We start from the raw sequence: 20,463 nt of genomic DNA, 5'->3' as shown, positions 1-20,463 counted from the left end.
TTGATTTCTTGAGAACTGAAATTGATGGCGGGTTACATGGAAGTGTAATACCGAATTATATGGTGGCGAAACGGAATAGATGATATCGAAATAATTTAACGCGGTCACACCAAAAGAAAGATAATTATTAATTAAAAGATAATTACTTTTTCAAATTCGCTAAAAAATCACGAAAAAGAGATCTCATTGCAAAAATTCTCAAATCGGGAAAAAATCGAAAAGATTTTCAGTGGAATCGAATTTTAAAAAAAATAGTAAGGGTCTTTAAACATTTGCTGTAATAAAACAGCGAACAAGTTGAAGATTTTTTCAATTTGCTATTCTCCTTTTGTCATTTTTTTTTAATTTGTATTTGCGAACACATTTAAACAACCAAAAATGACAGAAAAAGCCTAATGGAGCTCATTTCAAAGCGTGGACCTACTTCTTTCATGTGACAATAATCCGTCCAATGAGAGCTCAAAATGCAAAATTCTTTGGAAGTACAATCAGTAAAATACCAAATTTAAAGGGTGCAAAATAATAGAGCGAATGGGACTTTTAGTAAGAAAAGGATTTCTATCCTTCCAGGAATTCTTCCCAAACATTCAAGATACCTTAAATCACTTTTGCAGGTCATGATATCGATCATAACTCACGGATAAGGGTACAACCCGATTTTATATTTATATAACCATCATATGATTTAAGCTATTTTTGGGGTCTTGGCCACTTTTTTCATATTTTGGCCCTTATTTGGCATCTTTGTCTCTAAGGGGTTAGGGAACCATCATACAGATAATTGCCACATAGGAATTTATTTAAGTAAAGTCCCCACATTGGAGTATCCCCAAGTCCACTTTCACATATAATGTGTGGTCAGAAAAGAAAATTTTGTATTCTATTGGATTTGTAACTCTCAAGAGAATATTGGTTGGAAACGTAGATTTGGGAAATACATCTATATGATAATATGGTGGATAAAACTATTTTTACTCATTTAAATCACGCGGAATGTTTTTCAGTTTGACATGCTATGTTGTTCTGTTAAATTTTTGATTTGGTCTCTATTTGTCATATTGGATTATAAGGGCTAGAAGAATGTTTTCAATGTAGGTCGATGTCTCGGAGTAGTGCCCATGTAAAAGTATCTCCTGATTTTACCATATTTCAAAGGATTTGGCTAAAAATGTGTATTTGGGGGGTGAAAACTTACACAAAAATATGAACATATCTACAAATTTTAGAATTTTTTCCATATAATAGTACCCCCTCAAGTCCACTTTTTGGCGGACAAACAGACCGACATGGTTAGGGGACTTATAAGAACGCTAATGGACAATCTGAGGTGCTAATGGCTTAAAAAAGTAATTAACTTTGGCTATTCTTAATTCATTCAGCGCTCAATTATGAGGTGTACAAAATACAGCAAATTCCAAATTACTGCTCATTTCACTGGAAGATTTTGCTACGATTTTTACCATACTAAAAATTAATTTGATCCCTTACATGGGGATAAGATTGATATATACTTTTTAATAGATTTGTATAGCACATCCACACCTTTGAAGCCCACGGCTTAAATATGGGTACAGGTATTTTAAAACACTTTTAATCGACCAGTACGGGAACACTTATATCAGTCATATCTGTGAATAATTATGCTTTGACAAATATGCATAATAGACAAAAACTACGGGCCGGCAACGCGGACCGGGCCAGCTAGTAATTCATAAAATTTGTGTATATTTTCAGGCAGCAGGTATTTATCCCCAGGTAAAAATTCCACAACATGTTTGGTATATTAAAATCGCCAAGTATACAAATTAGATCCTCTGGCTTAGTTTTTTTGTAAAACTGCTTTTAATGCATGGCTATGTTTTTTATAAATTATTTGCGGTGATGATGGAGGAATATAAGAGCATGTTATGAACATTTTTTTTTCAAACTGTTTTTTACTTCGACGGCAATGAACTCAATATTTAGTGAAGAATCAAGATCCAGTAATTTGCAAGAAAATGTATTGGAGACAGCTATGAGCACTCCACCGCCGTTGCTTACACGTCACGTCTAAAGATGTTGTATTTATTTGACAGAATTTCCGAGTTTAAAATACGTTCATTTAACCAGGTCTCAGTCATTACTAAGATATGATGTTCAAAGGTAAAACTGTCAACATACAATTTCGATATTTTAGATCGAATACCACGGTCGTTTTAGGCAATAGATAATGTTTCATTACTAAAAGTGCTTAGTTTTTTGAAAAGTTATCAGAGTTCTGATGAATGTAACCATTATTATCTATTTTGTGCCCTTTATATTCGGTATTTCATTGATTGCAGTCCCAATGAATTTGCATATTGAGTTCTCACTGGACGGATTATTGTCATATGAAAGAAGTACGTAGGTCCACGTTTTGAAATTAGCCCCATAACGTTTTGTTGGTTATTTTTGTTTGTTTTAATGTGTTCGCATCTTCCAGCTGAAGCACGATGTAGATCCTGGAGTTGGAAGCTAAATGCCAATTTCAGACATGAAAGATTGCCATTTCACATTGTATTGCGTACTATTTTATTTTTGATATTATTTCTTATATTATTCATTCAGAATTCAAAACAATTACAAATGTACACTTCTATATAGTTTTTAAATTGAAAAAATTTCACGTCAAAAGGATATTTTCTTCTATATTTTTATTGGCATATTTTACGCAATTTTTTTCCAATATTCCATTGCGAAATTGTATGAATTGTGAAAATCCGTCAAAACGTTCTTGAGTTATAAGCATAGTAACTAACAAAAAAAGTAACTAACAAACAAATGAAAAAAATCTTCAACTTGTTCGCTTTTTACAGCGAATGTTTAAAAGTCCTTACGAAGTTTGGTCCCTACTTTTATTTTGAAATTTGATTCCATTGAAAAAATGTTCTCTTATTTTTCCCGATTTTAGAGTTTTGCAATGTAATAGGCTCTTTCTTTGATTTCTTAGCAATTTTGAAAAAGTAATTATCTTTTAACTTTGGTTTGACCACGTTAAATTATTTTGACATGATCTATTCAGGTCCGCCGCTCCAAAATTGTAAAATAAAAAAACACTACAAATGTACATTCGAAAATAGTAAGTCAAAATGGAAAAAATCATGCAAAATAAAACAATACTGTTGCACACTTCAAAAGTCAAAATGAAAATTTCAATTGAATTCAATTCCGAATTTGTGTGAATCGTTAACATCAGATCAGCGGTTCTTGAGGTATAAGCGTAGTAACTAACACAACTTTCTTTTATATATAGATAGATTAAAAGTATGCGCGGTCAGTTCCTCAGCCCCCACATAAATCCGTAGGGTTTGAGGGAAAGTTAACAGTAGTTGTACAAAAAAATTATGGAAACGGTCCAGCCGTTTAACTTTTTTAATTGTTAATCCTACCACGACTTAGTTTTTATGCAAAGAAAAAGTGGCAACGCCCACTCTTAATATTTGCCACAATCATGAAGATATATGTTCTACAGTTACTATACGACGTAATCTGACTTGGGGTCAGAGGAACTGGCCACAACTACTTCTTCCAATCTATATGTAAAAATTTTAGATAAGTATAGTAACACATCAGTTGAGAACGGCTGGACCGATTTGACTAAAATTTTCTTTTGGTTATTTGTAATTACAGTGGTAACGTTTTCAGGAAAGAAAATTTTGAGAAAATCCTCTGGAAAAATCGCAGAACTAAAATAATGTACTGTTCTATTTTGATATGGAATTTTGTGTAGAATTGTTTCAGAATGCCTCTTTCTTATTGAAAACAAAAAACCAAAAAAAAAAATGGGAAATTTGGCATATTTTCTATACATAATATAATTTTATGGTTGCCATACCAAAAAATTTTATTGTGATTAAAATATACTTCTCAAAGCATCAAAACACATAAGATCCGGAAACCAACAGTAAACAGTTGATACCGAAACTTTAAATGTTAAATTACAGTTTATTCGGTAGAAATAACAAAATTCAACATGCAAAAGGACTAATTTTTAGTGGTATTATTATACCTGAATGAAAAGTATATATTCTACCTTTATAATACTGATAATTGAGGTTTGAAAATTGTATTAAATACGATGATATAACGAATATAATTTGTCTGCGCCGCAAACAATCATGGGGTTGGGAAATTGGGTTTGGTAGAAAATAAAATCCCAAAAGTGGGATTCTCGGGTCAAACTTTTTAGGGTCCATAGCTTAACCATGCACAAAGGCCTTCAAATATGTTGCTCTATACTCCGCAAAAATAACGATAGAGCTTTAAATTTGATACAGTCCTAGGGGCTACATGAAGAATCATTTGCACAAAATATGTATCAGGTCGGTCTGCATTGTGATATAGCTCCCCTCAAATGATGTATCCCCTTTGAAACTCTCCAAATGTTGGTAATTTGAGATTTTATTTTGTATGGGACCATGCTTTGGTATAACCCTTATATGAAGGTATCCCTTGATTTCAGCTTTTTTCAGGGTCTTGGTCACATTTTTCAATTGATTTTGCCCTTATTCGGCATCTTAGCTTCTAAGGGGGTAGAATACCACTTCGCTTAAATTTTCCAATGTCAATGTTTCAAAGTAGCGTCCATATAAAGGTTAATTATTAAGCTTTAAAAATATGCATTAAAGACCAAAACTTTGGGCAGGCAACGCGGACTGGGACAGCTAGTTCCATATAAAAATTAACTAAAACTATAACAATTAATTAGAGTTTTTAACGTGTTGTACCTCCTGAGGTTCACGTTTTCTTACATTCCCCAATTTTTTACTTGTTATGCATACAGATGTACACCAAACAACGATTTTAAAATTATTTGTCCATAAATGAAAATAAGAACGATATTTATTCTGGGGTGTATTATCCATTTTTTTCAAGGGATTTGTGTATAACTATTTCAGGGATATTAATAAAATACCGATTGTTTCAGTTTATTGGTCAATTTTTACACATATTATGTATTATATTCATTAGAATTTGTGCTGCTTGTGATCATTTCTATAATAATACATTACGCCAAAAGTTTTTGGAGAATATTATTCAATGAATGCAGTTATTCGTAGTTTTTGCATCATAAACAAATAATTTTGATCGGGTTCTGTACCAATAGGGAAGCACAGTTCTAGCTTCTTATCGTTCACATTTCGTCAAAATCTAGGATTATGTAGCTTGATTTTGTCTTTCACTTAAAAAAAAAACATTTGTTGTCAAAATACAGTTGTCTTTCTACACGACAAATTATTTCCGCATCGGCGTTAACTAAAATGTGTTTAAAATGTTTGGTACGATACACAACCGAGACGCCTGCTTTTTGATATTACTGTCGTCGTGTTATACTACTCTTCTAATAAGTCGTTTTGTCAGTAACATTAAGAGGTGAGGGAACAACTCTAGCTCAGTTTTTCAGAGATAGGCACTTTTGACATGATTCCGGGGAACTGTTTTTTTGGGGCCGGATCCAGATTTTTGACCCGAAAGTCCGAGTTCAAGAACCGTGCTAGACCAGCTTACCCGATAAATACAATATAGGTATCGTTTGAAAGCTTATAAAATACCTATTCAAGAAGTGGTCACTTGCTGGGGTTATTTATAAGCGGTTCGGATGTTATAGTCAAATTACCGATTTTTTGGACCCAAATTTTTTATAAAACCACTGAGATCATAATTCGAGTGTTCCCCATAGTTCATTGTCTGTCCCTTGATAGATCAGGATAGTGGAATAAAAGGCCTTGGATCGTTTCATTCTCTTCCTTATTTTTGCACAGCCTGCAGTATTCAACGTTAGTGTAAGCCCATTTGGACATCCTTGATCGGATGTTGCGGTGGCCTGTTAGTATCCCTATTGTTATCCGTAACGTTGATTTATGCATGCTTAATAGAGACCGAGTTCTATGCAAGGATATATCTGGCCAGAATTGTTTTGATACCTTGCACCGTGGTTCGTTGTACGAGCATCTTTTGGCTTTCTCCTTGAAGAGTACTTCTAATGCTCTGTTGACATGTCGGCGGCTTCAAGGTCTGTTGACTGCGAGCCCATCCTTGTCGATTCATCCACTTCTTCATTTCATTCAATATTACAATGCATATCCTACTTTGACAGCGTTATCGCTCTTCGTGCCTCCTTGGTACTGTATACTAAGTTCAACTGGAGCGATATTGAGCATTACATTTAAGGCTACTTGAGGTGTACTTGTTGATGCGGCTGTGACTAGAATTGAAGCTGCTTGATGGATAGTTTCGAACTATTTACCTTCAGATTTAATGCGTACCACCAGACAAGACTTACATAAGAAAGGATGGGCCACACCACAGCTTTATACAGCCATCGGAAGAGAGTCCTCAGTTCTTCCTTCTTGAGAGAAGAGTGAAATAAAGCCGTTTCACAAAGTTTTTATTCCATATAAGTAGACAATCCGAAATTGTGCTCGGCCGGGCCGAACTTTGAATACCCTCCACCATTTGGAACTAATTTGGAAAATTTCAGAAAAAAAAATTATTAAAACATTCTGCTAAAATTTTAAAAATACCAAATATAGCCGTTATATTGAGGTGTATACGATGTGGGCCTATATAGGCATTGTTTGACATAAGTCATTACCATATTCAAATTTGAAGCTTGAAATAAACAGTGAATAATGTTGCTAAAATCATCAAAATATCGTATATAGGGAGGTACCGTTATATCGGAGCTGTGCGAAGACCTGGACCTGCATAGACAATTTTCTGTCACAGGCTGTAGCATCCATTACAATATTCAAATACCACACCTCAAACAATTTCGGTGGGTATTGTACCTAAATCGTCAAAATACCGAATATAGGGATGTACTGATATATGGGGCCTATACGAAGACCTGAACAGCATAGACAATTTTCTGTCTTAGGGATTAGTATCCAATTCGAACTTCAAATACCAAATTTGAAACAATTCCGGTGAATAATGTCGCTAAAATTATCAAAATGCCGAATATAGGGGGGTAGCGTTATATGGGGGCTATACGAAAACGTGGTCCTGCACAAACAATTTTCTGTCTTAGGGTGTAGTATCCATTTCGAATTTTAAATACCAAATTTGAAACAATTCCGGTGAATAATGTCGCTAAAATCATTAAAATAACGAATATCGGGAGGTACCGTTATATGGGGACTATATGAAAACGTGGACCTACATGGCTCATTTACGAACTTAACCTGCATACTGGAAAACTAAACATGTGTGCAACATTTTAGCCATCTATCTCAATTCATTCGAAAGATAGCGTGATTACAACAGACAGACAGACAGACGGACATGGCTAAATCGTCTTAGAATTTTACGCTGATCAAGAATATATATACTTTGTTGGGTCTGACATGAGTATTTCGAGGAGTTATAAACGGAATGACAAAGTTAATATACCCTCCATAGTATGGTGGAGGGTATAAAAAGGGTGGCGATATGTTAAATCAATATTTTCATTAAAATCAGTTTATCAAGTATGTTGCAATAAGGAGTAGAAAACTTTGAAAGGCTGCGTGTATCTAAATAATATGTAATTTTAAACAGCAATTCCTACTTAAACAAATTCTACAAAAATTTTCCCTATTTTCTCTGATATGGACAAAATTATGTACGTTTTTTTTAATAATTTGTATTTCCAGAAATGGGAGATGAGGAGGATCCATGGGGAGCTGATGATTCTGAGCAACAGCCTGAAGTCACTGTTGTTCCACAAGCGGCAGCTTTAGAAAGTCAACCGCCTGTAGCTGATGCCCCTTCTGCAGTAATATCGGATACGGCGGATGCTGAAGTAGCTCCACCTCCACCACCAGTAGAAGATGATGGATACAGAAAACCAGTTCAGTTGTATAGACATTGGGTTAGGTAAATAGTTGTGATGTCGAATTAATAGGAAGTAACTAACAATATATCTTCTATTTTAAAGACCCAAATTCCTGCAGTACAAATATATGTATAATTATAGAACGAACTACTACGATGACGTCATTGATTATTTAGACAAAAGGCAGAAAGGGGTCTCAAGAGAAATTCCCAGACCACAGACATGGGCTGAACGAATCTTGAGAAGCAATTATTCCAGGTAATTTTGTTATGTATAAAAATATTTTGTAAATGTGACCATATACGAATTATTTAATGACAGGGTTTCCAATGCTAACGCCAATTCATATCAAAAATGTTGCCCATTAATGAGCAAAGCAATATCACAATGTAGCAATGCGTTAAAAATTTTTGAAATCGTTAGTTAACACAAAATAAAAGTGATCAGCTGCAGCAATTTTGAATTTAATATCGAAATTGCTCAGCACGGCAACTACTGCTTAGCTAAGTTTCCAGACAAAAAAGAAAAAAAAACATTTACTTTTGGGTTTAGTATTGCCTTCAAACATTTACATCGCATAAATCGAGATAAATATTGCGTTTTTATACATTATATATTTTCATACATTGAAATATAGTTATAACATTCGGAGTTAGAACCTATTACAAACTACACTTACCAAAGTAAATTATGTTCGTACAACTGCAGCTCTGTCCCAGAACTGCAAAAATGTAAAAGTGTTTACTATGATAACCGATTGTTCCTTTATGATATAGAAAAAATGCAAAGGTAGTAGATTCTTGCAGGTTCTGGAACAGAGCATAAAGTAAAACGTAGACCTATGTATATAGAAAATATTCGGCCACCGGATGTTAAGCTAAAATATAACAAATTTGGATAAATTACGTGGAAATGTGGCTAAAATCACCAAATTACCAAGCATCGGGAGCTACCGGTAGGGGCGCAATACCAAAACTTGAACCTATGTAGACACTATTTTACTACAAGTATTGTTATCTAACATATACCAGTGCATTGTGGAGTCTTCGCCCTGATAATAGGAATAAAAAGTTGCTTTCATTTAAACAAGTTAAAAAGAGGTAAGTTCGGCCGGGCCGAACTTTGAATACCCTCCAACATTTGGAACGAATTTGGAAATTTTCAAAAAATAAAATCCTTAAAAATTTCTGTTAAAATTTTAAAAATCCCGAATTTAGCCGTCATATTGGGGTCTGTACGACGTGGACCTACATAGGCTTTGTTTGTCATAATCCATTACCATATTCAAATTCCAAACTTGAAATAAACGGTGAATAATTGATGTAAAATCATCAAAATATCGAATATAGTGAGGTGCCGTTACATGTGGGCTATACGAAGACGTGGACCTGCACAGACAATTTTCTGTCATAGGGTGTAGTATCCATTTCGAACTTCAAATACTAAATTTGAAACAATACAATTGAATAATGTCGCTAAAATTATCAAAATACCGAATATCTGGAGATACCGTTATATGGGGGCTATATGAAAACGTGGATCTACATGGCCCATTTACGAAATTAACCTGCCTACTTGAAAAATAAACATGTGTGCAAAATTTTAGCCTTCTATCTCAATTCGTTCGAAAGATAGCGTGATTACAACAGGCAGACAGACGGACATCGCTAAATCGACTTAGAATTTTGGCTGATCAAGAATATATATACTTTGTTGGGTCTGACATGAGTATTTCGAGGAGTTACAAACGGAATGACAAAGTTAATATACCCTCCATAGCATGGTGGAGGGTATAAAAACGACAACGCCGACCGTGAATTGAATACGTATATTTTAATATCAATTTGAAAGGAATGTTGCTTTTTCCACCATTTCCTAGGGATTCCTTGAAGTGTTGGAGATATCAAAGCATTGAAATTGAAAACATGGATTATGGGTTCTGAATTTTGAATTTAACAATCCAAATTCCAAACATGTACATTTTTATATTAAAACGATTAATTGAAAATGAATTGCTTTTTTACATTTGTGGACATATAACCATGACATTCCCATTATGTACAGCAACAATTTTATATGTGGTTGTTGTAGATTTGTTTTTGTTGTAGTTTTGCTACAGCCTATGACAGGAAATTGTCTGTAAAGGTCCACGTCTTCGTACAAACCCTATATAACGGTACCTCGCGATATTAAGTATTTTGTCGATTTTAGCGACATTATTCACCGGAATTGTTTCAAATTTGGTTTTTGAAGATCCTAGGCCTATGACAGAAAATTGTCTGTGCAGGTCCACGTCTTAGTATAGCCCCCATATAACGATACCTCCCTATATTCGGTATTTAGATGATTTTAACTACATTATTTACCGATTTTTTTAAGTTTCGCATTCGAATATTGTAATGGCTTATGACAAAAGTTACCTATGCAGGTCCATGTCATCGTATAGACCCTAATATAATGGCTACATTCGGTATTTTTAAGATTTTAACAGAATTTTGGACGGATTTTATTGTTTGTAAGAATTGCCAAATTCGTTCCAAATGGTGGAGGATATTCAAAGTTCGGCCCGGCTGAACTTACAGATTTTTTACGTGTTATAAATTTTTCTTTATTTTTTGAACTATCCAGTGTTATCATGGAATCACTCCATGCATAGATTGTTGTAACCGTTAACAAAAGTCATTTATTTTTTGCAATAGTTTTGACAAGAGCTGTGCTGCACACAATTCCAGCTTGGGTAGAGTCTTCCTATTTCTTTTATCTTGGACTCCACCTTGAGGTATACGACGGCTGCATATGTAATGTTTTCGAATGTAGCTAAAGTCATCAAAATATCGAATATAGTGAGGTGCCGTTACATATGGGCTATTCGAAGACGTGGACCTGCAAAGACAATTTTCTGTCATAGGCTGTAGTATCCATTTCGAACTTCAAATACTAAATTTGAAACAATACCATTGAATAATGTCGTTATATTATATATATATATATATATATATATATATATATATATATATATATATATATATATATATATATATATATATATATATATACACTTTGTTGGGTCTGACATGAGTATTTCGAGGAGTTACAAACGGAATGACAAAGTTAATATACCCTCCATAGTATGGTGGAGGGTATAAAAACGACAACGCCGACCGTGAATTGAATACGTATATTTTAACTTCAATTTGAAAGGGATGTTGCTTTTTCCACCATTTCCTAGGGATTCCTTGAAGAGTTGGAGATATCAAAGCATTGAAATTGAAAACATGGATTATGGGTTCTGAATTTTGAATTTAATAATCCAAATTCCAAACATGTACATTTTTATATTAAAACGATTAATAAAAAATGAATTGCTTTTTTACATTTGTGGACATATAACCATGACACTCCCATTATTTATGTACTTTTTTCTGATATTTCAAACCGTCTTGTGATTTATGCGTTCTTAAGCACAGGAAGACTGTGCATAAACTGCTTCCACTCTGTAGTCAACTTTTCCTCCAAAGGAATATCCCACTCCAACTGTTGTTTCCACAGATTCTATATGAAGATTTTCGCTGTTACTGGAGTCAACCAACCCAATGAATCAAAAATCTTTGCAGGTTCGACAACGCTAATCGTTTTGTTATCTTGTCTTCATTGTTGATCTGCATGTTAAATGTTAAGCAATCCGTTGTCGGATTCTATTGCAGCCCTAGTGTTTTTGAACACTCATCTTCTTGAATATGCAGCACTTCATTTTCCTCCAAAATCAAAAATCTTTGTAGGTTCGATAACACTAATCGTTTTGTTATCTGGTTTTCATTGTTGATCTGCATATTAAATGTAAAGCAATCCGTTGTCGGATTCTATTGCAGCCCTAGTGTTTTTGAACACTCATCTTCTTGAATATGCAGCACTTCGTTTTCCTCCGCCTTACAGCTCTTAGCACTTCTGGTGTGTTTGCACTCCATTTTCTTAAATGGAATCCGTAAGTCTCCAGCTGGTTCTTTCCGCAATTCTCTGATCTTTACATCTATCTCTAATTTCTATTAGCGTTGTTACTGCTAGAAATGGTGCTGAAGTGGTTCCGTATGTAACTGTGGTGAGTTTATACTGTTTAATTGGCTCGGACTTACAACTCCTCCAAAGGATACATTGGTAATACTGATCTTGCTCTGCTACTTTTATCTGTCTAAACATTTTCTCGACATCTGCAGAAATGACAAACTTCCACGTTCTCCACTTTTTAACGATGTCTAACATTTTCCCCAAGCTTAATTATCTTGCCATTACTCTCTTGTATGATTCTCCTAAATCCTTTTATTCAGTAAATGGCAAGCGAACGATGAATCTGTCTGTGTTATCTAACTTAAGACAAAAGTCACTTTCCCGGATGGTTTGTTCATCTGCTATTTCCTCGTACTCCCTAAACCGCTCAATTGTTGTTCCAGACATTTTATTATTACCAGACCAATTTGGTGTTTTGTCCCACAATTTGAAATCTGCATCTGCTAGATTGACATTTCATTTCACTGTAGCACTTTTTTCCGTTCCATGATTCAGGCATTTGAAACATATTTGCGCTGACTTTGCCCAATCGTATCTTTCCCGCGAATCCAATGACAAACATTTTCTACAATATGCGATCTCATGTCCTGATATTTTGAAAAACTTGCATAATTTTTTCTCCGCCACATCTGTCGATCTTTCTTGTTGCTTGTATTTTCCCATATTGAATCATCCTGCAGCGTCCCTTCCACTTCTTGCATTGTCTGCAATTTCTCTTGCATATTCAGTTCCAATTGTCTTTTTATCGCTTCTTGTATCTGTATCTGCATTTGTTTCTGGAAGTTTTTTAGATGTAGATCCAAAAGGTTTTAGACTCTTCTGGGTGCACCTCTTTTACTTTCATTTCTGCCTCCTGTGGTGAAGCTATTGCGCCTTTTTGTTGGGGTCATGCTTCTCACCCAGAGCATTTTCGCATTTACTCATGATTAACTGTAGCCTCTTCTAATTTATTTTCCAGCGACCGCAATGTTTCTCCTACAGCTACTTTACTCTCAATGCCTGATTGTACCTTTTCCCAATTCTCTTGGGATTTTATTTTGCGTTTTTTACAAATTTATTCTAGACGCCATTCTTTCTTCTTTTTTTATCGTTTTTTAATTTTTTTTTTTGTATAATTTTGCCCAATGGGTCTTTTCACGTATAGTGTTTCATTTGTATTATTTTGCTCAAAGGGTCTTTTAAATATCGTGTTTTTTTTTAAAGTCTTTTCCAACATATTGTTTTTTTTTGCCTATCCGGTCTTTGTATAATTTTTGTGCCCGTGTGGCCTTTTTAGTTTGCCCCTGTAGTTTTTATATATTTTATTTTTTGTGCCCCTTTGGTCTTTTTTATTTTATTTTTTAAGGCCGCTGGTTTTTTTTTTATCGAAGGACCAATGTTTAGTTGAGAAGGAAAGAACAACTTTTACGTTCGGATTTAGTTTCGATTCTAGTTTTATTTCACAATTTTTATATATTAATAGCTACTTGCTCTTATATAACTTAGACTACTTTATTTCTAATGATGCATCTCAATAATGCACACAAGGGGTTGTTTTGTCCCTACGCAGTAGGTGGCATTTCTTTATGCTACCTAGTGACTGCATTACTATCTTCGTGTGTGGACATTTTCAAATTCTTTATTATTATCGCACGCACAAAGATTTTATTACCTTTCGGGTTTTCCCATACTTTACAATGCATTAATGCTTGTCATATATTACTAAGGCTCTTATCATTACACATAAACACTTTTACTAAAAATACATCTTATCGTTGAACATAAATATTTGTCATAAACATACAAGATTCTATATTATTCAAAATCAATCGCAATCCATATAGGAAGATTACACTGACTGCTCATATGAACATTCTCCCGGGCGGCAAATAATTTATTTACATCTCTTGGTCCCGAGGAAATTGAATAGCTACTATGCGCTTAGTTTTTATTAACCTTCTTATAAGTAATATAACTAAAATTATAATTTAAATAACCAGTGTGAATGATACATGTGCCGATATATTATGAAATTTCAATCCTCTCAATTCCACATTTTCGTTATTTTAATCTGCAACAATCCTCTTCAGCTCAGCTATTTCTTGATTATGATTAATCAACACGTTTCCCGTGGATTTAATAGCTTCTTTTTCGGTCGGGCTTATATCCTTCAATAGAACTGAATGATATTCGGTCGTTACATTGTTGCGTTCTCGATGTGAAGCTATCGAGATCGTATCCAATAAGGCATGCTTTCTACTTCATCTCTGTGGCGATATTTCACAATTATTAGTGGACGCAGTGGCGATATTTCACAATTATTAGTGGACGCATCTCTTCAAGGAAAATTACCTTCGCACATTATTTCATTGCCCAACGTCTTTTTGTATTCATTTAGCATTACCTGGGTTAAGAAATAGCATTTATTTCGAAATTATATACAATATACAGGGCTTTCACCCGGGCTATCATCACTGTCCCTCTTGAAATGGTAACTAATAACTTTGTAGAATTGGGATGATTGTCGGTTGAATAGCGGAATCTTTATGTCCAGAACAAATTGCGATCCCACAAACGTACCGTGACCCGTTATTAAGTGCAATGTCTCGTTTAATTCCATTACTGTGCGTTTGCCTGGTAACACATACTTTTCAGGAAGGCTATCTCGCATTTTTAATATTTCCATTTGCAATTGAGATGGGGTTATGAGCAAGGGCTAGAATTTCCCGCTATTCACATCAATTAACGTATTTATTATTTCTTTTTGCAGTTCGTCACATTAGTCAACTAGCTCATGGATCTGTTTGACTATTATAACAAATATGATAGATTCTCTATACACGAAGTAATGCTCGTTCATGGTGCCACTTATATTATAAAATAAATATATAAAAAATCTTATAGATTCTCAATACACGAAGTAATGCTCGTTCATGGTACCGCTTATATTCAGAATCTTGCTCTTGAGATTCGAAAGGTGCGAGTTAACCTCCTCGGTTGTTATCTTTAGTAGATTGACAGTAGCATTAACTTCTGATGTTTGTCTTTTAGCAAGCTCCTTTAATTTTTTTGTTTCCAAGAGGTTCTTCATATTATTTTCCATAGCACTTCTGTCATCATCGTTCATTACCCCAAATGCCCAGTGCTGAAATGAGCCTACGAATTTCAATGGAGTTCCTCTTTCTTGATCAGCGTAAAATTAGGCATGTCCGACCGTCCGTCCGTCTGTTGTAATCACGCTACAGTCAAAACGAATTAAGATAGGGAGCTAAACTTTTGCACAGATCTGTCTTTTGTCTGCAGGCAGGTTAAGTTCGAAGATGGGCTATATCGGTCCACGATATCGTATAGCCCCCATATAACGGTACCCCCTAATATTCGATATGTTGATGATTTTAGCCACATTTTTTAATGGAATTGTCTGAAATTCCACACAAAGAGTCCCTTCTGAGTGCTTTATCCCCTGAAAGAGAATTGTCTATATAGGTCCACGATATCGCATAGCCCCCATATGACGGTACCCCCCGATATGCGATATTTTGATGATTTTAGCCACATTTTTCAACGGAATTGTCTGAAATTCTACACAAGGAGTTCTTTTTGAGCATTTTACCCCCTGAAAGAGAATAGTCCATATAGGTCCACGATATCGTATATCCCCCATATAACGGTACCCCCCATTTTCGGTATTTTGATGATTTTAGCCACATTTTTCAACGGAATTGTTTGAATATACACAAGGAGTTCCTTAAGAGTACTTAACCCCCTGAAAGAGAATTGTCTACATAGGTCCACGAAATCGTATATCCCCCATTTAACGGTACCCCCGATATTCGGTATTTTGACGATTTTAGATACATTTTTCAACGGAACTGTCTGAAAATCCACACAAGGAGTTACTTGTGAGTACTTTATCCCCTGAATAAGAATTGGCTATATAGGTCCACGATATCCCCCCATATAACGGTACCCCCCGATATTCGGTATTTTGATGATTTTAGCCGCATTTTCCAATGGTATTGTCTGAAATTCTACACAAGGAGTTAATTTTGAGCACTTTATCCCCTGAAAGAGAATAGTCCATATAGGTTTACGATATCGTATATCCCCCATATAACGGTACCCCCCGATATTCGATATTTTGATGATTTTAGGCACCTTTTTCAACGGAATTTTCTGAATTCCACACAAGGAGTTTGTTTTGAACACTTTACTCCCTGAAAGAGAAATGCCTATATAGGTCCACGATATCGTATAGCCCCCATAAGTGGTAATCCCCGATGTTCGGTATTTTGATGATTTATATAGGTCCACGATATCCCCCATATAACGGTACCCCCTGATTTTCGGTATTTTGATGATTTTAGCCGCATTTTCCAATGGTATTGCCTGAAATTCTACACAAAGAGTTCTTTGTGACCACTTTACCCCCTGACAGAGAATTATCTTTATAGGTTAACGATATTGTATATCCCTCATATAGCGGCACCCCCCGATATTCGGTATTTTGATTATTTTAGCCATATTTTCCAATGGTATTCTCTGAAATTCCACACAAAGAGTTCCTTGTGAGTACTTTATCCCCTGTAAGATAATTACCACGCGAAATAGTTGAAATTTACATTCAACAGAAGAATTCAATTGTGAAAACTCAACGTGCTTTTAAAACATTAAAAAATGTGAGAAGTGCGCCTTCTAAGAACACCATTAAGCGTTTATACGACTGGTAAGGCTCTTTCTAATTCGAAGAGGCCATATAAAAGTCGACCAAGGCGATCGGCCGAGAATATCGCTGCCGTACGAGCCAGTGTTGAGAGGTCCCCAAGAACATCCCAAAAACGCCTTTCTCAGCAGTTGGGCATGGCTCGGTCCACTTTACAACGGATTATTCGCATTGATTTGCATTTGTTCCCGTACAAAATCCAATTGACGCAAAGAATTTTGCCTGTGGAAAAGCCTTGTCGATTGGAATGGGCCCATGGATCCGTCGAATATGGGCAACCCTGTAAGTCCACTATATCGTATAGCCCCAATATAACGGTAACTCTTCCATATTAGGAATTTTGACGATTTTATCCACATTTTTCAACGGAATTGTCTGAAAATCTACAAAAGGAGTTCTTTGTGAGTACTTTACCCCCAGGCATAAATTTGTCTATATAGGTCCACAATATCTATATACCCTATATATCGGCACCCTCCGATATTAGGTATTTTAAAGATTTTAACTGAATTTTTAATGGATTTTACTTTTTGAAAATTTTCCAATTCGTTTCAAATGGTGGAGGATATTCAAAGCTCGGTCCGGCCGAACTTACTGCTTTTTATACCCTCCACCAAAAAAGGTATGGAGGGTATATTAAGTTCGTCATTCCGTTTGTAACTCATCGAAATAATCATTTTAGACCCAACAAAGTATATATATTCTTGATCAGCGTAAAATTCTAAGACGATCTAGCCCGGTCCGTCCGTCTGTTGTAATCACGCTACAGTCTAAACGAATTAAGATAGGAAGCTAAAATTTTGCACAGATCTCTCTTTTGTCTGCAGGCAGGTCAAGTTCGAAGATGGGCTATATCGGTCCACGATATCGTATAGCCCCCATATAACGGTACCCCCCGATATTCGGTATTTTGATGATTTTACCCACATTTTTCAACGGAATTGTCTGAAAATCCACACGAGGAGTTCCTTGTGGGTACTTTATACCTCGGCAGAGAATTGTCCATATAGGTCCATGATATCGTATAGCCCCCATGTAACGGTACCCCCCGATATTCGGTATTTTGATGATTTTACCCACATTTTTCAACAGAATTGTCTGAAAATCCACACAAGGAGTTCCTTGTGGGTACTTTATACCTCGGCAGAGAATTGTCCATATAGGTCCACGATATCGTATAGCCCCCATGTAACGGTACCCCCCGATATTCGGTATTTTGATGATTTTACCCACATTTTTCAACGGAATTGTCTGAAAATCCACACAAGGAGTTCCCTGTGGGTACTTTATACCTCGGTAGAGAATTATTAATATAGGTCCACAATATCATATAGCCCCCATATAACGGTACCCCCCGATATTCGGTATTTTGATGATTTTACCCACATTTTTCAACGGAATTGTCTGAAAATCCACACAAGGAGTTCCTTGTGGGTACTTTATACCTCGGCAGAGAATTATCTATATAGATCCACGATATTGTAAAGCCCTCATATAACGGTAACCCCGATATTCGGTATTTTGATGTTTTTAGCCATATTTTTCAACGGAATGGTTACAAGGGGTTCTTTGTACACAAGGGGTTCTTTGTACACAAGGAGTTCTTTGTGAGCACTTTACCCACCGACAGAGAATTCTCTATATAGGTTAACGATAACGTATAGCTCCCATATAACGGTACCCCGCGATATTCGGTATTTTGATGATTTTAGCCACATTTTCCAATCGTATTGTCTGAAAATCCACACACGGAGTTCCTTGTGAGTACTTTACACGCAGACATAGATTTGTCTTTATAGGTCCACAATATCGTATATCCCCCATATATCGGCACCTTCCTATATTAGATATTTTAAAGATTTTAAAAGAATTTTTATTGGATTTTATTTTTTTGAAAATTTTCTAATTCGTTCCAAATGGTGGAGGGTATTCAAAGTTCGGCCCGGCCGAACTTACTGCTTTTTTACTTGTTATACCCTCCAACTTGGAAAGGCGGGTATATTAACTTTGTCATTACGTTTGTAACATCCCTAAATATTCATCGTATACCACATAAAGCATATATATGCATAAAATTCTAAGTCGATTTAAGGATGTCCATGTCTGTCTGTCTTTCCGTCTGCCTGTTGAAATCACGATACAGCCCACATTTTTTGACGTAGAGCGTCAAAAAGAACAAATTGCACTGTGTCTAGGATGATTTGTATTGAAAATGAGTTGAATTTTACCACATTCTTTCACGGATTTGTCTGTGGCGAAACATTGTATGTATAGATCTATGTTTTGGTATAGCTCCCATACAAGGGTATCTCCCGATATTCGGTATTTTGATGACTTTTGCCACATTTTCCCACGAATCTGTCTAAAATTGGTATTTGTTGGTCATAATGGGCTCTAGTTCGTATAGCAAAACATTGTATTTAAAGGTCCACGTTTTTGTATAGTCCACGTTTAGTATCTCCCGATATTCGGTGTTTTGATGATGTTTGCACATTTTTTAACGGATTTGTAGTTCGTTAGTTCCACATTTTCCTACAGCGCAAATGTAACGATACCCACCGATATTCTTTATTTTGATAATTCAAGTAACATTTACCCACATAATTGTTTCAAATTTGGTTTTTTAAAAGATTTAAAACATAGCAATCCTTGAAGTATAAAATTGTCTATAGAGGCTTCCATTTTGGTATGGCCCCATATAACGGCCTCACTCACTTGATGGTTTGTTGAAAAATTTAACTGCATTATGCAAAAGGTCTTACTAGTATATGAAGTTTACAGTGAAACACGCTTGAATTCAGATACTTTTATATAAAAACGTTTCCTTTACCCTAAGGTGGAGGGTATTAAAAGTCCGGCCCGGGCGAACCTAATGCTTTTTAATTGTTTTTTTAAATAAAATGTATTATTATGTACGCAAATTTACGTATGAATAGTGGTATATTTTATAAAGATACTAAATAATTAATTATTTTCGCCGTTTCTACTAACCTAAAAACAGTTATATGTTCCATATCTTAGGAAAATGATTTTTTTTCATCTTGGCTTAATTTTAAAGATATAAAAATAGAGATTTGAATCACTTCATCTTTAGAAAACATTTCGGTAATGTTAGTTCTTATGTAGTCTTCGATTGATTTAATTTAAGTCAGTCTTTAAGGTCAAAATTCGAGATTAACAGGCTGAATATGTAAAGAAATGCAAAATCTTTACAATACCATCTATATGGATTCTTGCGCTGATCAATTTGACAAAAACTTTGGGATGATAATCTTCTACCAGTATTATAGCAAAACAAGCCGCGAATCTTCATACTGGTCCTAGTTGCTGGAAAATTACAGTTTGAAACAAAAATCAGCCATCCATCCAAAATTTTATCGTAAAAGTCATGAGTTACGATAAAATTTTAGATTTTATATTCCTTGAATTTTATACCCTCTAAAAGGTGAGAATTATAAAATTCTTGCTAGCACTACGCTCATATTTAAGGAAGAACGCTCATATTTAAGGAAGAACTAGACTTAAATTGGACAATTTATGGACATCAAATAAAAATTTAATCGAATGATTTCATGAGATTACCTTGGAAATTCTTCCATGTCATTCCTCATATCGAAGAAGGTAACCATCGTTGTCAAAATGTTTATTTATAAATCCATTATATATACTCAAATCAGAGATGGGAACCGGGTTTCAATGAAGTAAACTGTGACAATCATGGTATAATTATTACAGGTAGCAGCAAACCCCATCTGACTGGACTCTATAGTAATACCAGTGTCAAACTCAATATGACGTTTTGTTATATAATTCCATTTCTGGATATACAATAGGTATACCTTTTTTCGTATAACATTTCACT

General features: G+C 35.1%; 1 protein-coding gene across 3 annotated transcripts in view; it reads left to right on the top strand.

The window, feature by feature from the left end:
* The window catches only part of LOC101898847 (flightin), a 59,807-nt gene that overhangs the window by 7,533 nt on the left and 31,811 nt on the right, over positions 1-20,463 (top strand). Inside the window, exons 1-3 of one of the 3 annotated variants that reach the window (XM_059131520.1) lie at positions 1,735-1,755; positions 7,656-7,878; positions 7,940-8,095. In XM_059131520.1, the coding sequence (XP_058987503.1) occupies positions 7,658-7,878; positions 7,940-8,095 (377 nt within the window). In that variant the 5' untranslated portion in view covers positions 1,735-1,755; positions 7,656-7,657. Of the gene's footprint in view, positions 1-1,734; positions 1,756-5,325; positions 5,392-7,655; positions 7,879-7,939; positions 8,096-20,463 lie in introns of those variants that run through there. The other 2 variants (XM_005188830.4, XM_059131521.1) reach the window with 2 other exon arrangements.

This window comes from Musca domestica, unplaced genomic scaffold, assembly GCF_030504385.1.
Source record: "Musca domestica strain aabys unplaced genomic scaffold, Musca_domestica.polishedcontigs.V.1.1 9, whole genome shotgun sequence".
In the NCBI taxonomy this organism is placed as follows: domain Eukaryota; kingdom Metazoa; phylum Arthropoda; class Insecta; order Diptera; family Muscidae; genus Musca; species Musca domestica.
The sequence above is the reverse complement of the archived record's forward strand: the minus strand, read 5'-3'. Positions and strand labels throughout refer to the sequence as shown.